Source organism: Dromiciops gliroides, chromosome 2, assembly GCF_019393635.1.
Source record: "Dromiciops gliroides isolate mDroGli1 chromosome 2, mDroGli1.pri, whole genome shotgun sequence".
Classification (NCBI taxonomy): domain Eukaryota; kingdom Metazoa; phylum Chordata; class Mammalia; order Microbiotheria; family Microbiotheriidae; genus Dromiciops; species Dromiciops gliroides.
The window spans coordinates 35,747,117-35,770,000 of NC_057862.1; the positions used below are offsets into that span (position 1 = coordinate 35,747,117).

The 22,884-nt window shown below is 46.0% G+C and overlaps 1 protein-coding gene across 1 annotated transcript in view; it reads right to left on the bottom strand.

The window, feature by feature from the left end:
* Positions 1-22,884, bottom strand: part of TMEM266 (transmembrane protein 266) — a 98,500-nt gene that overhangs the window by 64,362 nt on the left and 11,254 nt on the right. Inside the window, 2 exon segments of the mRNA XM_043988109.1 lie at positions 2,916-2,989; positions 9,249-9,403. Of these exon segments, the coding sequence (XP_043844044.1) occupies positions 2,916-2,989; positions 9,249-9,403 (229 nt within the window).

A 22,884-nucleotide genomic window follows, 5' to 3' on the forward strand; every position in this document is an offset into this window, starting at 1 on the left:
TCATCTTATAGACGCCTGAGAGGAGTCCCAGTGTGGGGAGGGCTAGAAGTGGCTCCAATCTCCTGAGACTGCTAACCACACCATCCAGCCCTGCTTTTGAGAAGCAACCTCTCCAGAGGAGTGATTGACCTTTTATTACTCCTTAAGTCACAAGAGAGTGCCCACCTCCAGTCTGAGGTCAGAGGCATTTCTTTGAGTCAGGATGTCTTTTTTTTTCTTTCAGTAACTGGTCCCCTGCCACGGCTGATGCATAGACTCAGAAACTGTTGGGGCTTGGAAAGGGACCCCAGAAACCATCTAGTCCAAGCCTCTCATTTTATAGATAAGGAAACTGAGGCACAGGGTGTTAAGTGACTTGCCCATCACCTGTATGACTCCTGGGCCGGGTCTCTTTCCTTACTATGGGATCTTTAAACCAAAGCTCTTGGCACTACCCTGCCTCTCCCCTTCACAGCCCCACCTGGGCACAGTCCCACCCCACAGCAGGAATACTTGGGACATCATAGGAAAGGACAAAAACACATGTACTCACTGGAGGCAGCTCCACACTCCATGCCAGGCATGGGCACAGTTTTCCCAGACTCCCATCATTCTGTACTTCTTGATTGGCACCTCTCTTTATCCTCTTTGGCCTTGGCAGCCTGATGAGATCCAACTAGGGGGCAGGACCAAAATCTGCCAGGGGGAAAAAGTGTCCCCACCCCCTCGGCTCCCTGCCAGCCTGCAGAAAGAAGTTGCTCTGGGCTCTGCGGGACAGTCACGATGCCCACGCAGAGAGGGGCTGTTAGTTTCAGATGGAACATCTCTGGACTGGCAGTGACAGGGAAGGAAACAAGAATTCACATGGAGTCATAAATTTTGCAAGAGCCAACATCCTGCCTGCAAAGGGATCCGGGGAAAGTGCCCTGACAACTGGCTAAACATTTGTGTTGGCACTCACAGATCCGTGGCACATTTGCTAGGGTCTGAAGCAATTCCGACAGCTGGCCCGGGCCAGCGCTGCAGGGGTAGGGGACTGGGGGCTTAGGAGGGTAATGCGGGGAGAACGAACGGCCAGCAGAGACCATTAGGGGCAGGTGTCCAAAACACCCCTAAATCACTCAGTCTGGTGAGAAAAGGCCCCATTTTCTGAGGCTTGTTCTCTATACCCTCTGCCCTAGAGCAAGGTGAAACTCATTCTGGGCATTGAACATCCCCAAGGTAACCCGATACCAGCCACCAAACGCACCCCAGGGAGACGAGTCTGGGTCTTGGGTCAGAGAAGTGGGGTCTTGGAATGGGACCAAACAAGGACGATGAGTTCCATAGAGTCCCAAGTGAAATTCCACCCCCTCCCTCCTTCCCTCCTTCCCCAGTTCCTGCCCCAGACCCCCGTAGCATCAGATGTCGTAGGCAGGCATGGGAAGAGGCAGACATCCTTGTGGAAACATGACATGTTTAGGCTCAGCTCCAACACTTTACCTACATTTTCCGCTTTCCTGGCATACCCTCCTCCCTCCTCTCCATCGATGTGAATCTTATCCGTCCTCCGAGGTCCCCCAAAGCCACACCTCCTCCAGGAGACCTTCCTGACTCATAGATTTAGAGCTGAGAGAGCATGCTGAAGACATCTAGTCCAAACCCCTCATTTTACGGATAAGAAACTGAGGCACAGAGGTTACATGACTTGCCCAAGGTGTCACACGGGTAGGCATGATGGAGTCAGAATTTGAACCCAGCACCTCCGATTCCAAATCCACCACTCTTTCCATTGCTCCTCATTGCCTCTTTCACATCTGATAGCACATGACAGTTAACACTGGTTCTGACAAGTACGGCACATTGCCTTGAGCAAATAACCAAAAAGAACTCTGAGAGCCTTAAAGTGTTATACGAGTTGTTGTTGTTTGTTATTATTATTCCTCCCATTGCTTAATGGTTTTGAGTGTTGTCCCTTCCCTTTCTCCTCTACACATTCACCAGAATTTGGGTGGGGGAATATCATATTAACAAATGGACATGTGTTAATATAGTGGAATCTTCTTTTCCTTGAACTTTTCATATCCCATTTTCATTTGGCTGAGACATGGAATACCAGTGACTCAGTAATAGGCAGAATTTGAACCCAGGTCCTCTCAAGCCAAAGACTGGGCTCTTCCACTGACAGCATATTGCCACTAAGTCAAAGCGTGCTAGCTTGATAGCACCATCCAAAGGTGGGCTCTGTTAGTACCACCTTCAAGAAGCCAGCACCACCCCATAGCACACTGAAGGTGGGCCTTGAAGGGGGGCTCCGTCTCTCTGCCCATTTCTCTTTTTTTCTTTTTAAGTGACTTGCCCAGGGTCACACAGCTAGTAAGTGTTAAGCGTCCGAGGCTGGATTTGAACTCAGGTCCTCCTGACTCCAGGGCGGGTGCTCTATCCACTGCGCCACCTAGCTGTCCTGCTGCCCATTCCCAACACAACCTCCTGCTCAATTTCCTGGTCAAATCCAATTCATGTTCCCTATAGAGCAGGGGTTTTTAACCTGGTGGTCCATGAACTTTTTTTTCTTAATACTTGGAGAAGTGTATTTCAATATAATTGGCTTCCTTTGAAGTCCTGTGCATTTGATTTCGTTCATTTAAAAGCATTATTCTGAGGAGGGGTTCACAGGCTTCACCAGATTGCCCAAGGGCCCCAGGACACAAAGCTTTAAGAATCTTGGACTAGGTATGCAGAAAGTAAGAGAAGCACCCCAGAATCCAGGAAAGAGAGAACAGGCCCTTCACCAAATGATGTATTTACAGCTCAAAGGCATCTCAGAAACCATCGACTCCAAGCCTCTCATATTACAGATGAGAAAACTGAGGCCCAGGGAAGTGAATGACTTGCCCAGGGTCATACAGCTAGTGAGTGGCTTGCTTTCAAGAGAAGAGCTATAGTGTTTTACCTACCTCTGAGAAGAACACAGACAGAATGACCAGGCTGATCCAGTGACTGACTCCAGCAAACTGGGATGAGTTTGAAACTGTAAGGAACATAGCACAAGAAAGGCCAGGCTTAGGACCAAGGAGTGAAGTGTGTGGGGAGGGAGGGAGTGTCTGGAGAGGAACTATGAAGCCTGAGATAAGGCCCCCTCTAGGGAGGGAAGGTTCCTCCCAGGAATATAGTGTCACTGAAGTCAACTTATAGCAAATTTCCAAGATGATTGTAAAGGAAAATGGAAGGGGAATTCAAAGGTGTGGTGTGTATGTGTCTGTGTGTGTGTGTGGGGTATGTAGGGCAGGGAAAGAAGGACAAACAGCTCCAAGCCTTTGCCTCAAGGATAATGGGAGGCTTTGAGAGCTCACTATGGGAAGATGGCCTGGGGTCTTCTTTAGCACCAGCAAATGGAACCATCATTATCATCAGACTTGGGGCAGAGGACCTGGGTTTGAATCCCAACTCTATGACTTACTGGCTGTGTGATCAATTAAGTAAATTGATTAAGTAAATCAATTCACGTGTTGGGACCTCAGTTTCCTCATTTGTAAAAGGAAAGTCCCTTTCAGAGCCAATGTTTTATGAAATGCATGGCCCCTGCCTAAGGTCAGCATGCAGATTTATGATGGGTTCCATATTCCTTCCCTCCCTTTTACTAGTTATGTAACCTCCCTACTGGTGTTATGGCTATCCAGCCTCTCCTCTCTTCAATATGCCCTTCACAGATTCCTAAAACTCAGGTCTGACCACATCACTTGCTTTCGGGATAAAATCATTCCTCTGTTAAGGCTCTTTACAAGCTGACTCGTCTATTTTTCTAGACTGATGACACATAATTTCCCTTCATGATGCCCCACAAAAATGACCTAGTCATCGTTACTTATACAAGGTATTGCATCTCCTCATTCCTTTGTCCAGGCTCCATTCCTTGAATGCTCTCCCCTCTTCACTTTCACTTCTGGAAATTCCTAGTTCCCTTTAAAGTTCAGCACAAGGGCTACATTCTTTTTTTTTTTTTTTAAGGGCTACATTCTTGAACGAGGTCTTTGCTAGCCAGGCATGGTGGTGCCTGCCTATAGTTCCTGCTGCTGGGGAGGCTGAAGATAGGGGATTGCTTGAGTTAGGGAGCTCTGAGCTGCTGAGATGACCTAAAGTGCTAAGAAAGGGAGCCCCCAAGAACAGTGGCCTCTAGGCTGTCCAGCCATAAAGGTGAACCTGCCCATGTTGGTATGAACCAGCCATGGGACTGGGCTCATGAGTGTCTGCCAAATCTCTAGTATGAGAGAGATGGGGAGACCTTGCCTCCAAAAAGAGAAAAGAGATGCTTTTCTTGACTCCCTCTGTTTCTCATGTCTCCCCCATCACTGTACATTTATTTAAAAATTATCCTATATTTTCCTCTCTGTGAATATGCTGCATTGTCCCATAGAATGTAAGCACCTTAAGGGCAGGGAGAGTATCATTTATGTATTTATATACATAGAACCCGCCACAATGTCTAGAACATAGATACTTGTTGACCAATAGGCTGACTTTTGACCAGTCTCTTTCTCTCTCTGAGCCTCATGTTCCTCGTGTGTGTGTGTGTGTGTGTGTGTGTGTGTGTGTGTGTGAGAGAGAGAGGGGGGGGGCATTTCCTTGTCCTGACATTTGGTGATCCCCTCTATCTCTAATGGTTATTTCCCTTAGTCACTGCCTAAAGCCTGAGGCAAGCATCCTTTTCCCTTTGCTATCCAAGGTGCTGGCCTTGGTGGGTTTCTTGTCTCCAGGAAAGGATGTTGGGGGAAGGAAGCTTGCTATGGAAGACCTGTCAAGGAAGTCTCTCCAAGTCTGGAGGGATGGCTAGTTTAGATCACTCAGTAGGAACCTTGCATGAATCTCTGTCACTGATAGGATCACAGGGATATCAGGGACCATCTTGTCTAACCTTTTTCATTTTATAGCTGAGGAAACAGAGACCCGGGTAGGTCACAGAGATGGGATTTGGGAACCTGGGTCCTTCAGGGTTTCTCTTTTCTACATTCTGATTGTCAGAGCTAGGAAGCTCCTCTGAAGGACAAGACACTGGAGTGACCTCCCAGGGGGACTCTATGCCTTCTTGGGAGGGTCATCAGCATTGCCTTAGGAAGAGAAATTCTGCTAGGGTTCACCCCAAGAGCTTTCCTATATACCATGCTGGAACAGGACCCAGATCAGTAGTGGAATATGTATGTATATATATATATATACACACACACACACACACACACCTCTAAGGAATGAAAAGCCCAGAGTGTGGGGCTCTGCTGTAGAAGGAAGGTTGGGTCACACACCCCAGTAGGAGACCCCAGCCCACCAGGGGGAAGCATAAGGGAACTTGTAGGGGGAGTAAGGCACCAAAAGGGATGATCATAGGATTTGGAGCCAGAAGGGACCATTTCATCCAATCCCTTCATTTTACAGGAGGGGAAACTGAGGCTGAGAGAGGTAGTACCTTGCTCAAGGTCCCACAGGGAGTTTTAACTAAACCTGTGATTTTGTCACTATAGGGAGCTCCAAGGTGAGGAAGCACCTTCTACCAATACAAGTTGATTCTCTGCAGTTTATAGTCTAAAAGATTTATCTTTTTTTCCTTCAGGGCAATAAGGGTTAAGTGACTTGCCCAGGGTCACACAGCTAGTGTCAAGTGTCTGAGGCTGGATTTGAACTCAGGTCCTCCTGAATCCAGGGCCAGTGCTTTATCCACTGTGCCACCTAGCTGCCCCTAAAGATTTACCTACAGCTCTGAGAAACTAAGCAATTTGGGTAGGGTCACACAGCCAGCAAGTGTCACAGGCAAGACTTGAATCCAAGTCTTCCTAGCTCTGAGGCTGACTCTTCTGTCTCTATTATTAATCCCATTTTAAAGATGAGGAAACTGAGGCTTTTGGAGATCAAATGAGCTGCCCAGGGTTACACAGCTGGTATGTGTCAGAACCCTGGTCTTGCTTACACAATGTGCCACCCTCTCCCTAGCAATAATAATAGCTCCCATTTCCATGGCTCTCTGAGGTTTGTAAGAGAGTCCTGTGAGGTAGGCTTACCCTCCATCATACAGATGAGGAAATCAGGGGCCAGGGCAGGGGAGGGGATTTTCCAAAGGGTGCACTGGCCTCTTTGCTGTTCTTCACACATGCTATTCCATCCCCGATTTGTGGGCATCTTCACTGGCTGTCCCTGGGGGCTAGAATTCCCCCTCCTCATCTCTGCCCCACGGCTTCTGGGCTTCCTTTAGATCTTAGCTAAAATCCTGGCTTCTTTAGGAAGTCTCTCCCCCTCTCTCTCAATGCTAGTACCTCCCCTCTGCAATTGCCTCCATTTTCTCCCATCCGTATCTGGCTTCTACTTAGCTGTTTGTATGTTGCACAGTCCCCTCCCCCCATTAGAATGTGAGCTCCTTGAGGCCTGCAGGGGCTGTTTTTGCCTTTCTTTATATCCCTAGTGCTTAGCCGCATGCCTGGCACATAGTGGGTGCTTAATAAATGTTTGTCGACTTGACATAACTAGTATCAGAGTCCTCTGGCTCCAAATGGACTCCATGACAAGGTTAAATTCAAATTATAATAATATCAGACCACCTGGAGAATGAGTACTCTGGGGAAGGGGAAGAGAAGGGAATATGGATTTTTATATAGCACCTCCTAAGTGCCAAGCGCTTTATCTCATCTAATCCTCACAACAACCCTGTCAGGGGTAACAGAACCCTGTTCTCTTATTATGTCCACTTTACAGTTGAGGACACTGAGGCAAACAAGAGGGTGACTGACTTGCTACATAACCAGTAGGTATCTGGGGTGGGATTTGAATTCAGGTCTAACCATAGCTCAAACCACTGTGTCTGCCTTACTACCCCCACCCCAGGGAAAGTGAGGACCAGCTCAGTGTGGAAGTGACAGGGAAAGGAGTTGACTTTGTGGGTGCATTCCTTTTAGGCCACTGTGGCCTTATGAGATCTGCTCCTTAGACTACTCCTGATTCTTCGGGGCCTCAAATGGCCAGGGGTCAGTGGAAAACGATGAAGGGAGCCCAGCATCTGTGTGATTCGGGAGGGACCGGAGGAAGGCTGAGAACATAAAACTCTCTCCGTCCGTTGTTTCTCCAATGAATTCCTGGGCCGGTTCTTTATTTTTTTATTTTTTTTTATGGCTTGTTTGAGAAGAGCCATAAATCTCTGGCCGTACATTTTATGGAATTTAAGATGCCTTTTATGAGCTGCCATTGGATCTCCCACCAAAACCAATCTCCTGGATACTTAATTTTAAGCAAAATTCCAGTCAGTGTCTGCTAGGTTCTTAGCTCTGCCCAATGGCTTGGTTACAACCTGAAGTGGCAAGGGACCCATGGAGAATTCACGGCATGGAACCGAAGTCTCTGTTATGATTGAATCGCATAAAAATCAGACAGTGTGCATGGGGGTGGGGTGGGGGAGGAACAGGGGGAGGGAGGGAAAAAATAACGTGCTTTAATTCAAGACAGGTTGGCTGAGCATAAAGCCAGTGTCTGTCAACTCCATGCCAGAGAAATACTTTCACTGGGACTGAGGGGCCACCAGGCACATTAAAGCCAAATGGTTTTGTCCGGTAGAGAAAGTAGTTCTGTTCTTACAAGCGTCCTTTGTTAGAAAGGTCTTCTCTGGCGGAAGTTTCAAGGGGCCCAAAGAGCAGGGATCCAGACCTGAAGAGGACAGGGGCCATGCAGTCTAACCTATTTTTACAGCTGGGGAAACTGAGGACTAGGGAGGCTTAGAAATTTGCTTGAGGTGACACATCCAGTAAGGGTGATTTGGCCATGGGATCAGTGCCCTGGCTGTATTCTGGGTCACAGGCGGGAGAGACCAGGCCTCTTTGGCCCAATGACCAGGCAGAAAGCAGAGGAGGTCTTTGCTTGAATGGGAGGGTCATCTGTGAACTCTGGGAGTGACCTTTTCATTGAGCTGAATTACTTTGATCCTGAGGTGACGGCAACTCATCTATTTACCTGCTTGTCTTTCCTTGTTTCTCCCATAAGCCCTACACTCTTTGGGGGAGGAAGGTACAGTGAGCCAGAAAGCACAGTGGGTAGAGCACTGGGTCTGGAGTCAGGAAGACTCAAGTTCAAATCTCATCTTGGATATGATGTATGCAACCCTGGGCAAGTCACTTAATCTCTGCCTGCCTCAGTTTCCTCATCGATAAGCACCCACCTCACAGGTTTGTTGGGAGGAGTAAATGAATTAACACGTGGAAGGTGCTTTGCAAACCTTAAAACACAGTAAATGATAGTGATTATTGATGATGTTGGTGGCGGTGGTGATGGTGGTGGTAGGGAGATGACAAGAAGGCCAGCAAACACTTGGATACAGCTGGTCTTTGAACTCTGGAATTCAAATTGACTGATGCTCCAGGAGCTTGGGAACCTCTGGTTGAGGTTCAAAGATCAGGGGATTTTAATAAGGTAAAAAAACCTGGGGGGCTAAAGACAGTTCCCCATGACCTCCAGGAGAAGGAGATAGAGGCCCAGGGAGATGTGTCCTTGATTCCTAAGGCCTAGACATCTTTTCTGGTGTCTTTTAAGGGCATCTGCAAGGTCAGGAGGATTTGCTTCAAATAGTTCCCCAAGGTCCTTGCCATATTCTCCAGAGGGCCCACAAGGGCAATGGGTTCACCTGGTTCAGGGATGAATCACTTTCTTACCAAGATGAGTTCATTCAACTTTGGTAACTGTTTTTTTTGGGGGGGCAATGAGAGTTAAGTTAATTGCCCAGGGTCACACAGCTAGTAAGTGTCAAGTGTCTGAGGCCACATTTGAACGCAGGTCCCCTTGAATCCAGGGCCAGTGCTTTATCCTAGCTGCCCCCAAGCCCAAATTATTAATGGGATCATGGAGATATTATTATTTAGAGATAGATAGGACCTCCCAGAACTCATCTGGTTCAATGGCCTCATTTTTCAAATGAGTAAAACAGAGGCCCAGAGGAGCCAAGTGGATTGTCCAACGTGTCTGACCTGGAATTTGAACCCAGGTCTCTCAGGTCCCGAATTCAGGTTCTCTTTTCCCCATGACCCACAGCAGGAGAGGAGAAAACAGCTGCTGGTCAAATTCTGCTCCTGTGATAATCTCCGTGAGCCATGGATAAGGATGGATTGGCATTGGCTGATCTGAATCTCCCCCAAGAAAGGCTCAATCCCTGACCGAGGGAGATGCGCTTCTGGCTGGGGACCCCTGCCACATGTAGATGCACATGGAATAAATTGATAAAGACAGACATGGATGTGCACACATGTTTATGTCTTTCTCTTGCTACTCACACTGGAGAGCCTTTATGTCTATTAGCAGTTCCAGCGTCAGGAGGATCACCACCAATATCACACAGGCTACCAGGAAGCTGTTGAGACTTGCGCTCAGTAAAAATACCTGCCATACCGAGGCCCGTCTTCCACAGCATGGCTTCAGCCAGTTGGACCTGGGGGAACAAAACAGGAGGAGGGGAGAGAAGGAGCCGAGCATAGTCACAGAAGAAGAGAGAGGTACTTGGTTGTCTGGCTCCAGGCTTCAAGAGAGAAGACCCTTTGCTCCAGATTCTCTTCAGGGAAAGAGGTCTCTGAAAGGACAGAGACTCTGGGAAGAAGCTCATACGTAGAGGATCTAGCACCTCAATCATGACCTTATCCCCAGTTAACTACACTAGAGCCTTTGGGGGAATTTCCCCTTGGTTAAAATCCTGATCTCTCTCTGTCTCTGTCTCTGTGTCAATCTCTGTCTCTCTCTCTGTGTCTGTCTCTGTCTCTCTGTCTTTGTCTCTGTCCCTGTCTCTCTGTCTCTGTCTCTTTCTGTCTCTGTCTCTGTCTGTCTTTGTCTCTGTCTCTCTGTCTCTCTCCTATCTCATTTCCAGTGGGAGAACTCATTTACTCTGTGTTTTGTCTGTATATCCTCATCTGTATACCTTCTCTGATATTTGCTATAGGTTTGGACAAATGAGTTTATTTGATGCTTGCTATGGGTGCTCTTTACAGCACTGGAATTTGATGGGAAGTCAAGCTTTTGATATATAGCTCTGAGATTGATATGCATGTATGTATGTATAAAATCTCTGATATATACATACACATGTATACATATATGATATACATGTGTATTCATTCCTTCCTCTTAAGGTACCACTGTGCAGCCAAAAGACATCCCCCTGGTATGGGAATCCATGAAGTGAAGGCTGGAAGCATTTGGGTAAGGAGCAAAGGAAGGAGGTAAAGATGTCCTACTGGGGAGCAAGGTTATTGCAGACCTCAACAGGTACTGAGTTCCTCATCACTAGAAGTATTCAAGAGGAGGGCAGGGGCCATCTGCCCTGGTTGAGGGAATTCCTATTGGTGTATTATGTGGATTCCCTGGCTTGAAGGTCTCCCTAGAGGGACTCCCAAAGCTGTGATCTGTATAGGAGAGGATCCTGGCAAAGACTCGGGAGCTGTGTTCTTGTCTCAGGTCTGTCTCTGGGTGGCTTTGGGTCCAAATTCTGCCACTAACTAGCTGTGTGGCCTTGGGCAAGTCACCGAGCCTCAGTTTTCTCATGTAAAATGAAGAGACTGCACTGAGTGATCTCCAAAGAGAAAGTCAGTGTTTCTAGGAGCGGAGAACTTGGTGTGGAGCAGCCCATGCATTCCAGGCAGAGGGAGACAGAGGCGGCAACAGAAGGTAGGAAAGGGAGTGTGATGCGAAGAGAAAGAAAAGTCAGGAGACTCGGGTTCTAATCTGGTCTATGTCAGTGACTTGCTGTGTGACTTTGAGCAAGTCACTCCCCATCTCTGGACTTCGTAAATTGAGGGGGCTGGTTAAGATGACCTTCCATGTCCCTTCTAGCTCTAAATCATTAATCCCATGAATACATATGAGTTTAGGTTTAGAACTGGACAGGATCTAGGAGGCAGCTAGGTGGCACAGTGGATAGAGCACCAGCCCTGGATTCAGGAGGACCTGAGTTCAAATCCGGCCTCAGACACTTGACACTTACTAGCTGTGTGACCCTGGGCAAGTCACTTAACCCCCATTGCCCTGCAAAACAAACAAACAAACAAACAAACAAGAACTGGACAGGATCTGAGAAGTCATCAAGTCTATACTCTCCCCTCTCCGGTTTACAGATGAAGAAACCAAGGCCCAGGAAAGTTAGATGATTTGTCCAGGGTCATACAGCTAGTAAGTATTTGAGGCAGGATTTGAACTCAGGTCCAGCACACTTTTCCACCTCCATGATCTCAACCAGTCAACAAGCATTTATTAATTGCCTACTGTGTGCTTACAGTGTGCTAGGCACTGAGAATACAGCGATAAACTTGAAACAGTCTGTGCCTTCAGGGAGTTTCCATTCTATTTCTAAGGCCTTTCCTGGTCCTCTTAACCTCTCATGTGGGCTGGTCAGGCACCAAAATGACAAAGCCTTAGTTTGAGCCCAAACTGATGGGAATCTACTCATTCCAGGGGCCCTCGCCAGGTGCTGAGGAGGTGGGCCAGGGCAGCTTCTCCCAGAAGCCCCGGGGCAGGCATCCAAAGGTAGACCACCAGTTGCACATCGTTTTCTGGGATTTCAAGATCTCCTGATGTTTAAAAATACCTTTGGCTAAGATTGCACCTTTGTCCTTCCCCTCCTGACTCATGCCTCCTTGTCTCACCTACGTGTGTCTCTGCCGCCCAAGATTAACACTTCGGAGAGGACCCTCCCTCATCAGGGTGACACTTCCTACCGCTGAGGGCAGGTTCCTCATAGTCCCATTTTAATCCTTGGCACATCACGCCTCCCCTTCGCACATGACCTCCTGCCTGTCTCAGCTGTTTCTGCAGAAGACTTCTTTCTCTCCTCTGCCCTTCCCTCTGTCTGTTGACACAGCCCTCATTCCTGGAAGGACTGTTTTAAGGCTCCCTTGGGGATGGAGTTTTTATTAGGTTACCAAGCCTCAGAGCCCCCCCTCCCTCAGGCAGGCCAACATCAAACCAGGGGAATTGGCTGTGCCCCCTGTGCCTGACGGCAGCTGATTGTCATCCGAAACGCTGGCCAGGTGCGTTCTGTGGTGATAAATAAAGAGGAGCCCCTTCCCTCCCTGAACAGGGTCATGCCTGAGTTACAGGCTGGCGGAGGGGTGTTTTTGCCTCCATGTTCAGTGGGTGGAAGCTGGGGCCTTGTTCTCCTTGGGACTCCTAGCATCTGAGACAGACTGGGGAGCACCTCCCTACTTAGTGAACACACAATGAAAAGTCACACACAAAGAATATCAGAGGTGAGAGGGACCTCTGAACAGAGAATGTCAGAGCTAAGAAAAACCTTAGAATAGAAGGTGTCAAAGCTGGAAAGGAACTTAGAACAAGGAATGTCAGAGCTGAGAGAAGATGTAAGAGCTGAGAAGAACCTCAGAACACAAGGTGTCAAAGCTGGGAAGGAACTTAGAACAGAAGGTGTCAGAGCTGGGAGGGACCTTAGAACAAGGAATGTCAGAGCTGAGAGGAACCTTAGAACAGAAGGTGTCAAAGCTGGGAAGGAACTTAGAACAGAATGTGTCAGATCTGGGAGGGACTTTAGAACAAGGAATGTCAGATGTAAGAAGAACCTTAAAACAGAGAATGTTGGAGTTGGGAGGGCCCTTAGAACACAGAATATCAGAGCTGGAAGGGACCTTGGATATCAACTAGCCCAACCTTTCCCTTTATGTTTTTTTTTGTTGTTGTTGTTGTTGGGTTTTTTTAGTGAGGCAATTGGGGTTAAGTGACTTGCCCAGAGTCACACAGCTAGTAAATGTTAAGTGTCTAAGGCCGAATTTGAACTCAGGTCCTCCTGAGGGCCAGTGCTCTATCCACTGTGCCACCTAGCTGCCCCTTCCTTTATGTTTTTAACCTGAAAAGTGGGATTTCTCTATATTAAGTCCTCTTCAGGAAATCTCACCAGTTCATACATGTTATACAGGCTGAAGCACATGTATACATAGGTATAAATAACTTTAACCCTCAGTTTTAAAATTGTATTTAAATATGCTTGTTTTTCCTCCCCCCCAAAAAAGTTAGCCAGAATCAATACCAAATTAGAAGAAAAGATAAAGATGAGGTCTATTACCTAATTATCTTATCAATAACCCAGCTTATTAAATATGCTATGCTAGGTGGTGCAGTGGATAGAATGCCAGTCCTGGAGTCAGGAGAACCTGAGTTCAAATTCAGCCTCAGATACTTATTAAGCTATGTGATCCTGGGTAAGTCACTTCACCCTGTTTGCCTCAGTTCCTCATCTGTATAAATGAATTGGTATCCTTATCAAGAAAACCCTAAAAGGGATCACACAACTGAAAATGACTCAAACACAAAAATTGCTTCTGAACAAATGAGGGATGAAAGTGAAGACTTTGACTCTGATTATCACCTTTAAATATAGAAGTTTCAGCAATACAAAAAAAAAAGCCCAGAAACATCACCAGTCAGCAAATACTTGGTTTCCAAGCAGAAAGACATGGCAACTTAAGTTTAGAGTTCATAATTAAATACTTATAGTACAATTTCATATGGATAATATTGAGGAAGTTCAGATAGAAGATCATGAGGCATGTTGCTTCACAAAACAGTGAAAAGCAGTAAAGTGAAGGGGAGATTACTAGATAGGGAAACAGCTGAACAAGTTAAGGATACAAATGTAATGGGATATTATTGTACTCTAAGAAATGATGAAGGGGATGGATTTGGAGAAACCTGGAAAGACTTGTAAGAACCGATGCAGAGTGAATTGGGCAGAACCAAGAGAACAATTTATACGGTAACTGCAATATTGCAAAGATAATCTATTTTGAAAGACTGAAGAACTCTGATCAATGGAATGACCAACTCTGATTCCAGACAGCTAATGATGAAGCATACTGCACAACTCTTGATATGAGTTGATGGACTAGAGGTGTCAAATGAGATTGACATTTTTGGACAAGGCTGATATTTTGATTTCTTTTGCTTGACTCTATTTATTGAAAGTGAAGTCTTTTTTTTCTTCCTTGGAGGAAAGAGATCAGGGGAGGGGAGCAGAGGTTAGTGATAGTGATGTCAAAAGAGTAACATTGAAGATTTTTTTAATGTCTAGAAAAAAAGCAGAAGGAAGTTTAAAGGAAGACACAGAGAAGCCAGAAAACTTTAAAACAATAAGTTGATTTTGTTATATTAAAAAAAAAAACACAAAAGAACTCCAAGCTTCAATTAATAAAGGTTGATGGTTTTGTATACAATTCTCTTTTCTATTCTTTATATGTTCATCTGTGTTGGTGTTTGCCAAGTTCAAAATAACTAAAAAGAATAAAGAGAAAATCAGCAAAGGGAAAATGAGGCTATGGGAGGCTTTCTGGGAGTGTGAACTATGCCACCTGATGACCAGAAAATGTACGAGGACCACAAATGGACCTGAAGTAGAACAGATTTGCCAGCATATTTCTACCAATCTATTCTTATCATGGATAATAGTGGAGCTGCTATGACGTTGGAACTCTTAACACATCATTATGTGATGATATAAGGAAGTAGAAATAGATGAAAGAAAACTGAGCCAGAAAGAGCAGCCAGATCCCAAAATAAATATGTGCTAAAGGTGACACAATTGAGAAGGCATTTGGGAATCCATTTCCAAGATAGTTGTTGTTCCTTTGTTCTCGAAGAGGACCATGACATCACCTCCTGATGTCATGACTTGCACTGAACTGGATTTAAGTGAGAGAGGGCTGTGCAAGGTCACCAACCTCACTCTCTCCTCCAAAGTCATCTTGGTCCAGTGGCAAGATGTATATATCAGGACAACTGGAGATGGCTCCGGATCTTTGAGGCAATCAGGGTTAAGTGACTCACCCAGGGTCACACAGCTAGTAAGCGTCAAGTGTCTCAGATCGCATTTGAATTCACATCCTCCTGACTCCAGGGCCAGTGCTCTATCCACTGTGCCACCTAGCTGCCCATCACTTCCAAGATAACTCAAATAAGGAAGATTCTCCTCCCAAATCTTGAAAGAATGTAGAGATTAGAGTCACAGAACATGATTTCAAATCCTGACTCTGTTGCTTAATATAACCTTGGGTAAGTCACTTTACTTCTAGGGCTTGTTTTCTTATCTGTAAAATGAGGTTCAGCTAGATAATCCCTGAGGCTTCTTCAAGCTCTATAATCCTAGGAAAAGTTCACTGGTGATCTTATTACATAAGAAGACTCCGGTAACTATAATCCTATGTGTTGTTTTTCTCATCTCTATAAAATGTTACCTGGCTTGGCGTCACAGGGACATATGGATCATAAGACTTGGGCTGTTGTTAGGCAAGTGATTGCTCAGTCTAGGACAGAGCCCACCCAGATGTTGAAGTAAGGGCGAGCTAGTGGTCAGAGGCAGGGGTAGACCAAGGCAGCTTGTAGGGACTCACAAATGCGGACTGTTCCCTTTTCGGTGTAAGCCTTTACACCTCAGAAATCAGCTAAAATGAGGGCTTGATGTAGTATTCTTGTGATTGTCTAGACTTAATGAAACTATGGAGAAAATGTTCATAGGGGAGATTAAATCGAAATGTGTGCTTGTGTACAAACCCGCCCCCAGAGAGGTAGTTAAACATTTACCAGCACAGGCAGAGCCAAGGGAGTCTAGCAGCAATTGGACATATTTGCTCCCACAATCAGGGAGGCAAAACAACCTATCTTTGGAGCAACTGTTGCCAATAGTCCTACTGAAAGCAACAACCTCTTGGGCTACCTGTAGCCAATTTATTAAAGCAAAAAAAAAGGCAGAGGCTTCTGGGACAGAGTTTCCTGACTTGTTGACATGGAGTAGGGCTAAAGAATCAGGAGGCACCCCTTTGTGGAAGAGCTGCATAAGCTCTGGGGACTCTGGTCACCTGGCTGGCTTTCCCTGAGTGTTTCCCTCTTCTGTCTTTGTTCCTGGGAAGTTATCATGCGTTGGACTGGAAGATGATAAAGGTTGAAGCCCAGAGAATACCAAAAGCTGGGTAGTGATTATTCTTCTACAAGGATGGTGACACATTTATCCTTAATAAGACTTTCTGAATCCTTCTTTATTTCATTATATGAACCTGTGCCAAAAGTCAGAGAATTCTAGTAATTGGGTCATGAAGTCTTCTTCTTCTTCTTCTTCTTCTTCTTCTTCTTCTTCTTCTTCTTCTTCTTCTTCTTCTTCTTCTTCTTCTTCTTCTTCTTCTTCTTCTTCTTCTTTAGGCAATGAGGGTTAAGTGACTTGCCCAGGGTCACACAGCTAGTAAGTGTCAAATGCCTGAGGCCGAATTTGAACTCAGGTCCTCCTGAATCCAGGGCTGGTGCTTTATCCATTGCACCACCCAGCTGCACCCCCCCCCCCCCCCCGCCCAGTCACAAAGTCTTGATAAGTAACAGTAGCTTATTATGGAGACTAGCCTCTTTTCTCACCACAGGAACCTTAGAGATCCTGGTGGTCATATATGGCTGAATGGATAATTGGGAGATGGTGGGACCAGTCCTAGAGTCTGTGTCAGTATCATTTGTCCCTTTGTTGTTGTTTTTTAAAGTCGTGTCCAACTCTTCGTGACCCCATTTGGGGTTTTCTTGGCAGAGATACTGGAATGGTTTGCCAATTCCTTCTCCAGCTCATTTTACAGATGAGGAAACTGAGGCAAACAGGGTGAAGTGAATCGTCCAGGGTCACACAGCTAATAAGTATCTGAGAACAGATTTGAACTCAGGAAGATGAATCTTTCCGATTCCATGCCCAGCACTCTATGCACTATGGAGCCCCCTAGCTGTGACCATGGCCCATCATTAAAGACAGCAGTAGCCCCCTTAGCCAGTGTGAACTGTCATTTCAGACACACTGCTGAACTTTTGCAACAGATCAAGCACTGGTGACTTTTGTAATGGGAAAATTGTGGTTGAATGGATGGGGGCAGGGGGAAGGTTTGGTGCATTTGACCTTGAGGCACCAGTGAGCAGATCCAGATGGACATTCCCAGGAGCCAGTTGGAAATATGAGACTGGAACTCTGGGAAGGGCCTGGGGGAGGAGGTGTGCATTTGGGAGGAGTTTGTAAAGAGGAGACAATAGAAGCCTTGAAAGTGAATGAGGTGACCAGGAGAGAGAGAAGTTCAAGGCTAGAACTTGGAGGGGGGGAGAACCCAATTTCAAGGGATGGGAGGAGAATGTGGATAATATGATCATAGATTTAGAGATGGAAGGGACCTCACAGGTCATCCAACCCATCCCTCTAATTTTTTTTTTAATTTTAGTGAGGCAATTGGGGTTAAGTGACTTGCCCAGGGTCACACAGCTAGTTAAGTGTTAAGTGTCTGAGGCCGGATTTGAACTCAGGTACTCCCGATTCCAGGGCCGGTGCTCTATCCACTGCGCCATCTAGCTGCCCCCCCCATCCCTCTAATTTTACAGACAAGGAGAAGTGTTACCCAGAGTTATAGAGGCTAAAAGAAGAAGAATTGGGATTTGTACTTGGGTTCTCTGATTTCCAAAGCCAGGTGGACCATGTCGAGTCAGCAAAGAGAGAAAGAAGGAGCAGGTAGGGAGATCGTGACCCATGTAGAGTATGGGACGTTTGTCTTTCTGCCATAGCCAAATAATCATTATTATTATGTGTAAAGCATAAGCTTCTCTCCTTTTTTTCCCCCCCAGGGCAATGGGGGTTAAGTGACTTGCCCAGGGTCACACAGCTAGTAAGTGTCAAGTGTCTGAGGCCACGTTTGAACTCAGGTCCTCCTGACTCCAGGGCCAGTGTTTTATCCACTGCGCCACCTAGCTGCCCCCAGCTTCCCTCCTAAAAGAAAAGATCCAGGATCCCAGAGAATGACTCTCTCTATTCCAGGCTATTGCATATCCATACACTACTCCTCAAAAGAGCTTTAGTGTTGAGACAAAGGAAAGTGAGCTGAAGAGGCAAAAATGAAATCGTGACTTATTGTTAGGAGGGTGGAGGGTGGAAGGAGGAGGTCGATGGAACACTTGGAAGTGATGGATAAGAAGCTGTTTGCAAGCAGGGAGCAGCTGCTTGTTCCCCCAGGAAAAAGGATGTAGACTCATAGGTGCCTTTATGTGAGAGATAAGCAAAAGTCAGAGGAAGAAAAGACGAGCAATTGTGATTGATTGGCGATCTCCTGCAGAGGCAGCTATTTGTCAACCTGATAATAAAATTATTGGAATCCGCTATCTTCCTGGGGCAGGTATCCAAGACAGGATGGAGAGCCTTCCAAGACTTGTCAAACCGGATGACCACTGTCCACTTCTGCTGACATGTGGGCACAAAGGATGCCATGAGAAGTCAGGGAAGCGTTGCCAAGGAGCAGAAAGTGTGAGGCAATAAACTGAAGACCACAGGGGTACAGGTGGTGTTTTTATCAGTGCTGCCAATTGAAAGCAAGAGCTTCAGATTAAATTTGGAACAGCCAGTTAAGGCGGTGTCTTAGAACAGAATTTGGCTCTCTGGACTATGGCTTAAAAACAAGAAATGATGGGCTCCTGCCCAATGATGGTGTGCCCTTTAAAAAGAGGCTGATAAGAATATAGTAAAGGTGGTGCTGCAGTGGATAGAGTACTGGGCTTGGAATCAGGAAGACATCTCCCTGAGTTAAAATCTGGCCTCAGATACTCACTAGCTGTGTGACCCTGGGCAGGTAACTTAACCCTGTTTGCCTCAGTTTCCTCATCTGTAAAATAAGCTGGAGAAAGAAATGACAAGGCACTCCAGCATCTTTGCCAAGAAAACCTCAAATGGGGTCACAAAGAATCAGACATAACTAAAAAACAGGTTGAACAACGAGAATATAATAGCTCTGACCAATGGGAAAAATGTGTTTTACCTGACCATGAGTACTTTTTTTTTTGTTTTGGGCAGGGCAATGAGGGTTAAGTGATTTATCCAGGGTCACACAGCTAGTGTCAAGTGTCTGAGGCCAAATTTAAACTCAGGTCCTCCTGAGTCCAGGGCCAGTGCTTTATCCACTGTGCCACCTAGCTGCCCCTATGAGTACTTTTAATAAGGGTTTCATTTTCCTTCTCAACTGGAGGGGGAGAAAGTGGGTATTTTCTGATTAAAAAAATTAATTTTTTAAAAAGAAAGGTTTGCTCAGTTTTGCAAATCTGTTCCAAAAAAGAATTCAGAATTGAAAAGGGGAATGAAGATGTCCAGAAATTCACAGGAGACAGAAGCCCAGAAACTGGCCAGCATGGCTTCCAATGTTTATACCCAAAAGTAGAAAGTATAAGCACCAAGAAGGGTGAACCAGCAATCCTAACACAATGAGGCAAATTTAATCTGAAGGGTGTCCCTGAGTCTCGTTTGGATGGAAGCTAGGATTGGGCTATGTCTCTGGAAGAGCACATCTTATTTAAATGGAATGGAATCCCAAAAGGAATGTCAGTAGGTAGATTAGCACTGTAAGTTAAATGGATACCTTCATGCAAGGGAATCCAGGACCCACGGGGGTTGGGGGGGATTATGAAGGTTTTTAAGGTGAAGTTCAATAGAGATAGAGACAAAAGTGATATCTTCATTGGGGTATATGAGATGGAAACCCAAAGAGCTGAGGCACTTTCAGTTTGCTTTAATGGGGGCGAGGACCATGGGCATGATATTCTCTCTGTACTTTGCACTCATTAGGCTACATCTGGACTGTTGGATTCAGCACTGGTTGACACATCTGAACCAGTCTTACCTTGCCAGTCTTCTTACTCTATCTACGATCAATGACACTGACTCCCTGGCTATTCCTTGTACAAGACCCTCCATGCCCGACTCTGGGCATTTCCACCGGCTGTCCTGCCCCCATGCTTGGGACGCTCCCCATCCTCCTCTCTACTCCTGATTTCCTTCAAGTCTCAGATAAAAATCCCACCTTTGTTAAGAGGCCTTTCACAGTTCTGCTTAATTCTAGTGCTTTCTAGAGATCATGTCTAATTTATCTTGTCTATATTTTGTTTGTACATAGTCGTATACACTTTGCTTCCCTATTAAACTGTAAGTTCCTTGAGGGCAGGGACTGTTTTTGCCTTTATTTATATCCCCAGTACCTTTTTGTCACAGTGTCTGGCATATAATGAACACTTAATAAACACCTGCTGACTTGACAAGCTGTGAGAGAATCCAGAGGAGGAATCCAGGTCTTGAGAATCAGTGGTATGCTGGTAAATATATAACGACCAACTTCCCCAAAGCCCACAGCATGTTTTGAAGTTTAATCTGCATCATTAACATCTTTTCATCATTTCTTAAATCTAGACAATCAACAAAACAATAAATAAATAATAAATAAAGTGAGCAAACAATAAATGAATGAGTGAATGTGTCCTAGGTGTAAATGTTCACACTGAAAATTTAACAATCAGCTCTTGGTGTGAACTGACTCTAGCACACCCCTGCTTGAGATCAAGTTATATGAGGTTTTTTTTTTTTAATTTTTTTGTGGGGCAATGGGGGTTAAGTGACTTGCCCAAGGTCACACAGCTAGTAAGTGTCAAGTGTCTGAGGCCGGATTTGAACTCAGATACTCCTGAATCCAGGGCCGGTGCTTTATCCACTGCGCCATCTAGCTGCCCCTATATGAGGGTTTCTTGAAGGAAATGGGGATGAGACATGGGATGCTTAGAACACAAACCATGCCACAAGGTGTCTTGTGGAAGAAGAATTTCATTTGTTTTGGTTCATCCCAGAGGGAAAAACGTGGATCAATGGGTAGACATCACAAAGAGGCGGATTTCAGGTGAATGGATGGAAAAAACTTCCTGAGAATTAGTTAGAAAAGGCTACGTCAGGTCCAACACAGGCTCCCTACTAAAGAAGCTGCATTACTGTCTGCCTTGCTGCCTAAGGATCCAATGAGGTATTTGGAAAGTGCTTAGTACAGTGCCTGGCGCATAGTAGGTGCTGAATAAATTCTTGTTCCCTTCCCTCCCCCTCATTTTGAGCAGAGCCTGGATGGTCACTTGCTGGGGACATTGTAAAGGAGATGCTTGTGCAGGGCTGGGTGGGTCTCAGTGTTCTCTAACATTCCCTCCGTCTCTAAATCTCTACCGCTGTGATCTATAATGGAGTTGACTGCTGCCAGTGGATCTAACAACGTCAATGCCTCTCTCCCATGGACGCTGCCTGTAGTCAGCTTATAAAATATGGGATACCCAAGGTTTCTTGGTTGGCATTTCCTGAATTGCCCCTTATTTTGTGAAGCTGATTATGATGACAGAAGGGAGAGGAAGGAAGCCAGATGAGACCTTGAACCGGGGCAATGGAAGTGGGAGGAGAATGGACCCCTGAGTGTCCTTCCCTTAGTGTCTTTGTTGGTGCTCCCTCCTGCTGTGGATGTCCCTGGGAAAGCCTTGTGCATTGGGATGTGCTGTAAGTTGCCTGAGCTCTTAGGCAAAGACTCCACCGAAGGAATGGGCAGAGATGACTGTGTCACAAGGTCAGAGACAGCACTTTCTGGACCTCTCTCTAGCATCTTCTTGGATAGTGCAGCAGAACCCAGAATCCAGAGAGATCAAGAATCAAGAGACCCCGGGGGGCAGCTAGGTGGCGCAGTGGCTAAAGCACCGGCCCTGGATTCAGGAGGACCTGAGTTCAAATATGACCTCAGACACTTACTAGTTGTGTGACCCTGGGCAAGTCACTTAACCCTCATGGCCCCACAAAAAACAAACAAAAACCCCGCTTTGTTGTATGGGGAAGGAGAGGGATATTTGGGATAAGCATAACAATGTAAGAAACAGAAAATGTCAATAAAAACCGAGAGAGAGAGAGAGAGAGAGAGAGAGAGAGAGAGAGAGAGAGAGAGAGAGAGAGAGAGAGAGAGAGAGAGAGAGAAAAAAAGAATCAAGAGACCCTTCCAGCCCAAGGGTAGCAGGGCTAGAACCGGGACAAACATGGAAGGAAGGGGCATGATGTCACATTCACAAAGCCTTCTGGAAGCTCTTCTATCCTTCCTGCTCAAGGAGAGGCTAAGCCAAGAAAGGGGATCAGGCTGAAGATGGATAGAGGAAGACAAAAGGGAACATAGGGTGGGGTGGGGAGGTAAGGGCAGTAAGCAAGATAGCAGGAAGATGAAAGATGGAGGAGACAGGCTGCTTCCTCCGCAATGACATGTCCCCCCCCCCCACCTCCAGCATAACTGGCCCAATTGCCCTCTTCCCCCTTGGGGCCTCATAAACGTGTGTCTTCTGCTCACACCAAACCCAAGGGAAGGACCTGGATAGATTGGAAAAAAGGGAACATATGGGCTGAGAACATCTGGAACTATCAGAATTTGTCTGTTCTGGTGGTCTCCTTTCTGACGGCTTTGCTTTTAGGTTTCTCTCTTCTCTTGAAGAATAGTTATTAGCCAATAACTAATAATGAGGGGTTGGGTTGCACAGTGGTTAAAGCACCAGACCTAGAGTTAGGAAGACCTGAGTTCAAATCTGGTTTCAGCCATTTACTAGCTGTGTGACCCAGGGCAAGTCACTTAACTCTGTTTGCCTCAGTTTTCTCAACTGTAAAATGAGCTAGAGAAGGAAATGGCAAACCACTCCAGTAACCCTGCCAAGAAAACCCCAAATGGGGTAGGACACGACTGCACAACAACAAATACGAATAATAGTAGCAGCTGGTGTTTATGTAGCCCTTTCGGGTCTGCAAAGTGCTTTACATTTATTATCTTATTTCATCTTCACAAGAATGCTGGGGGGTGGGTGTCACTATTCTCCCTGTTTTACAGATGGGAAAACTAAGGCTGAAAGGTGTCAAGTGAATTCCATAGCATCCATCACAAAGCCACTAAGTATCTGGTACAGGATTCAAAGTCAGAGTTTTCTGATTCCACGTCCAGCCCTCTCTTCACTAAGCTCTGGAGCTGCTACATTCAGTGAACAGAACAGATCCTCGAACTAGCCCTGGGCAGCAAAACCACCGCCTGCTAATTTGTGAATGTATTTTGTTCTTAC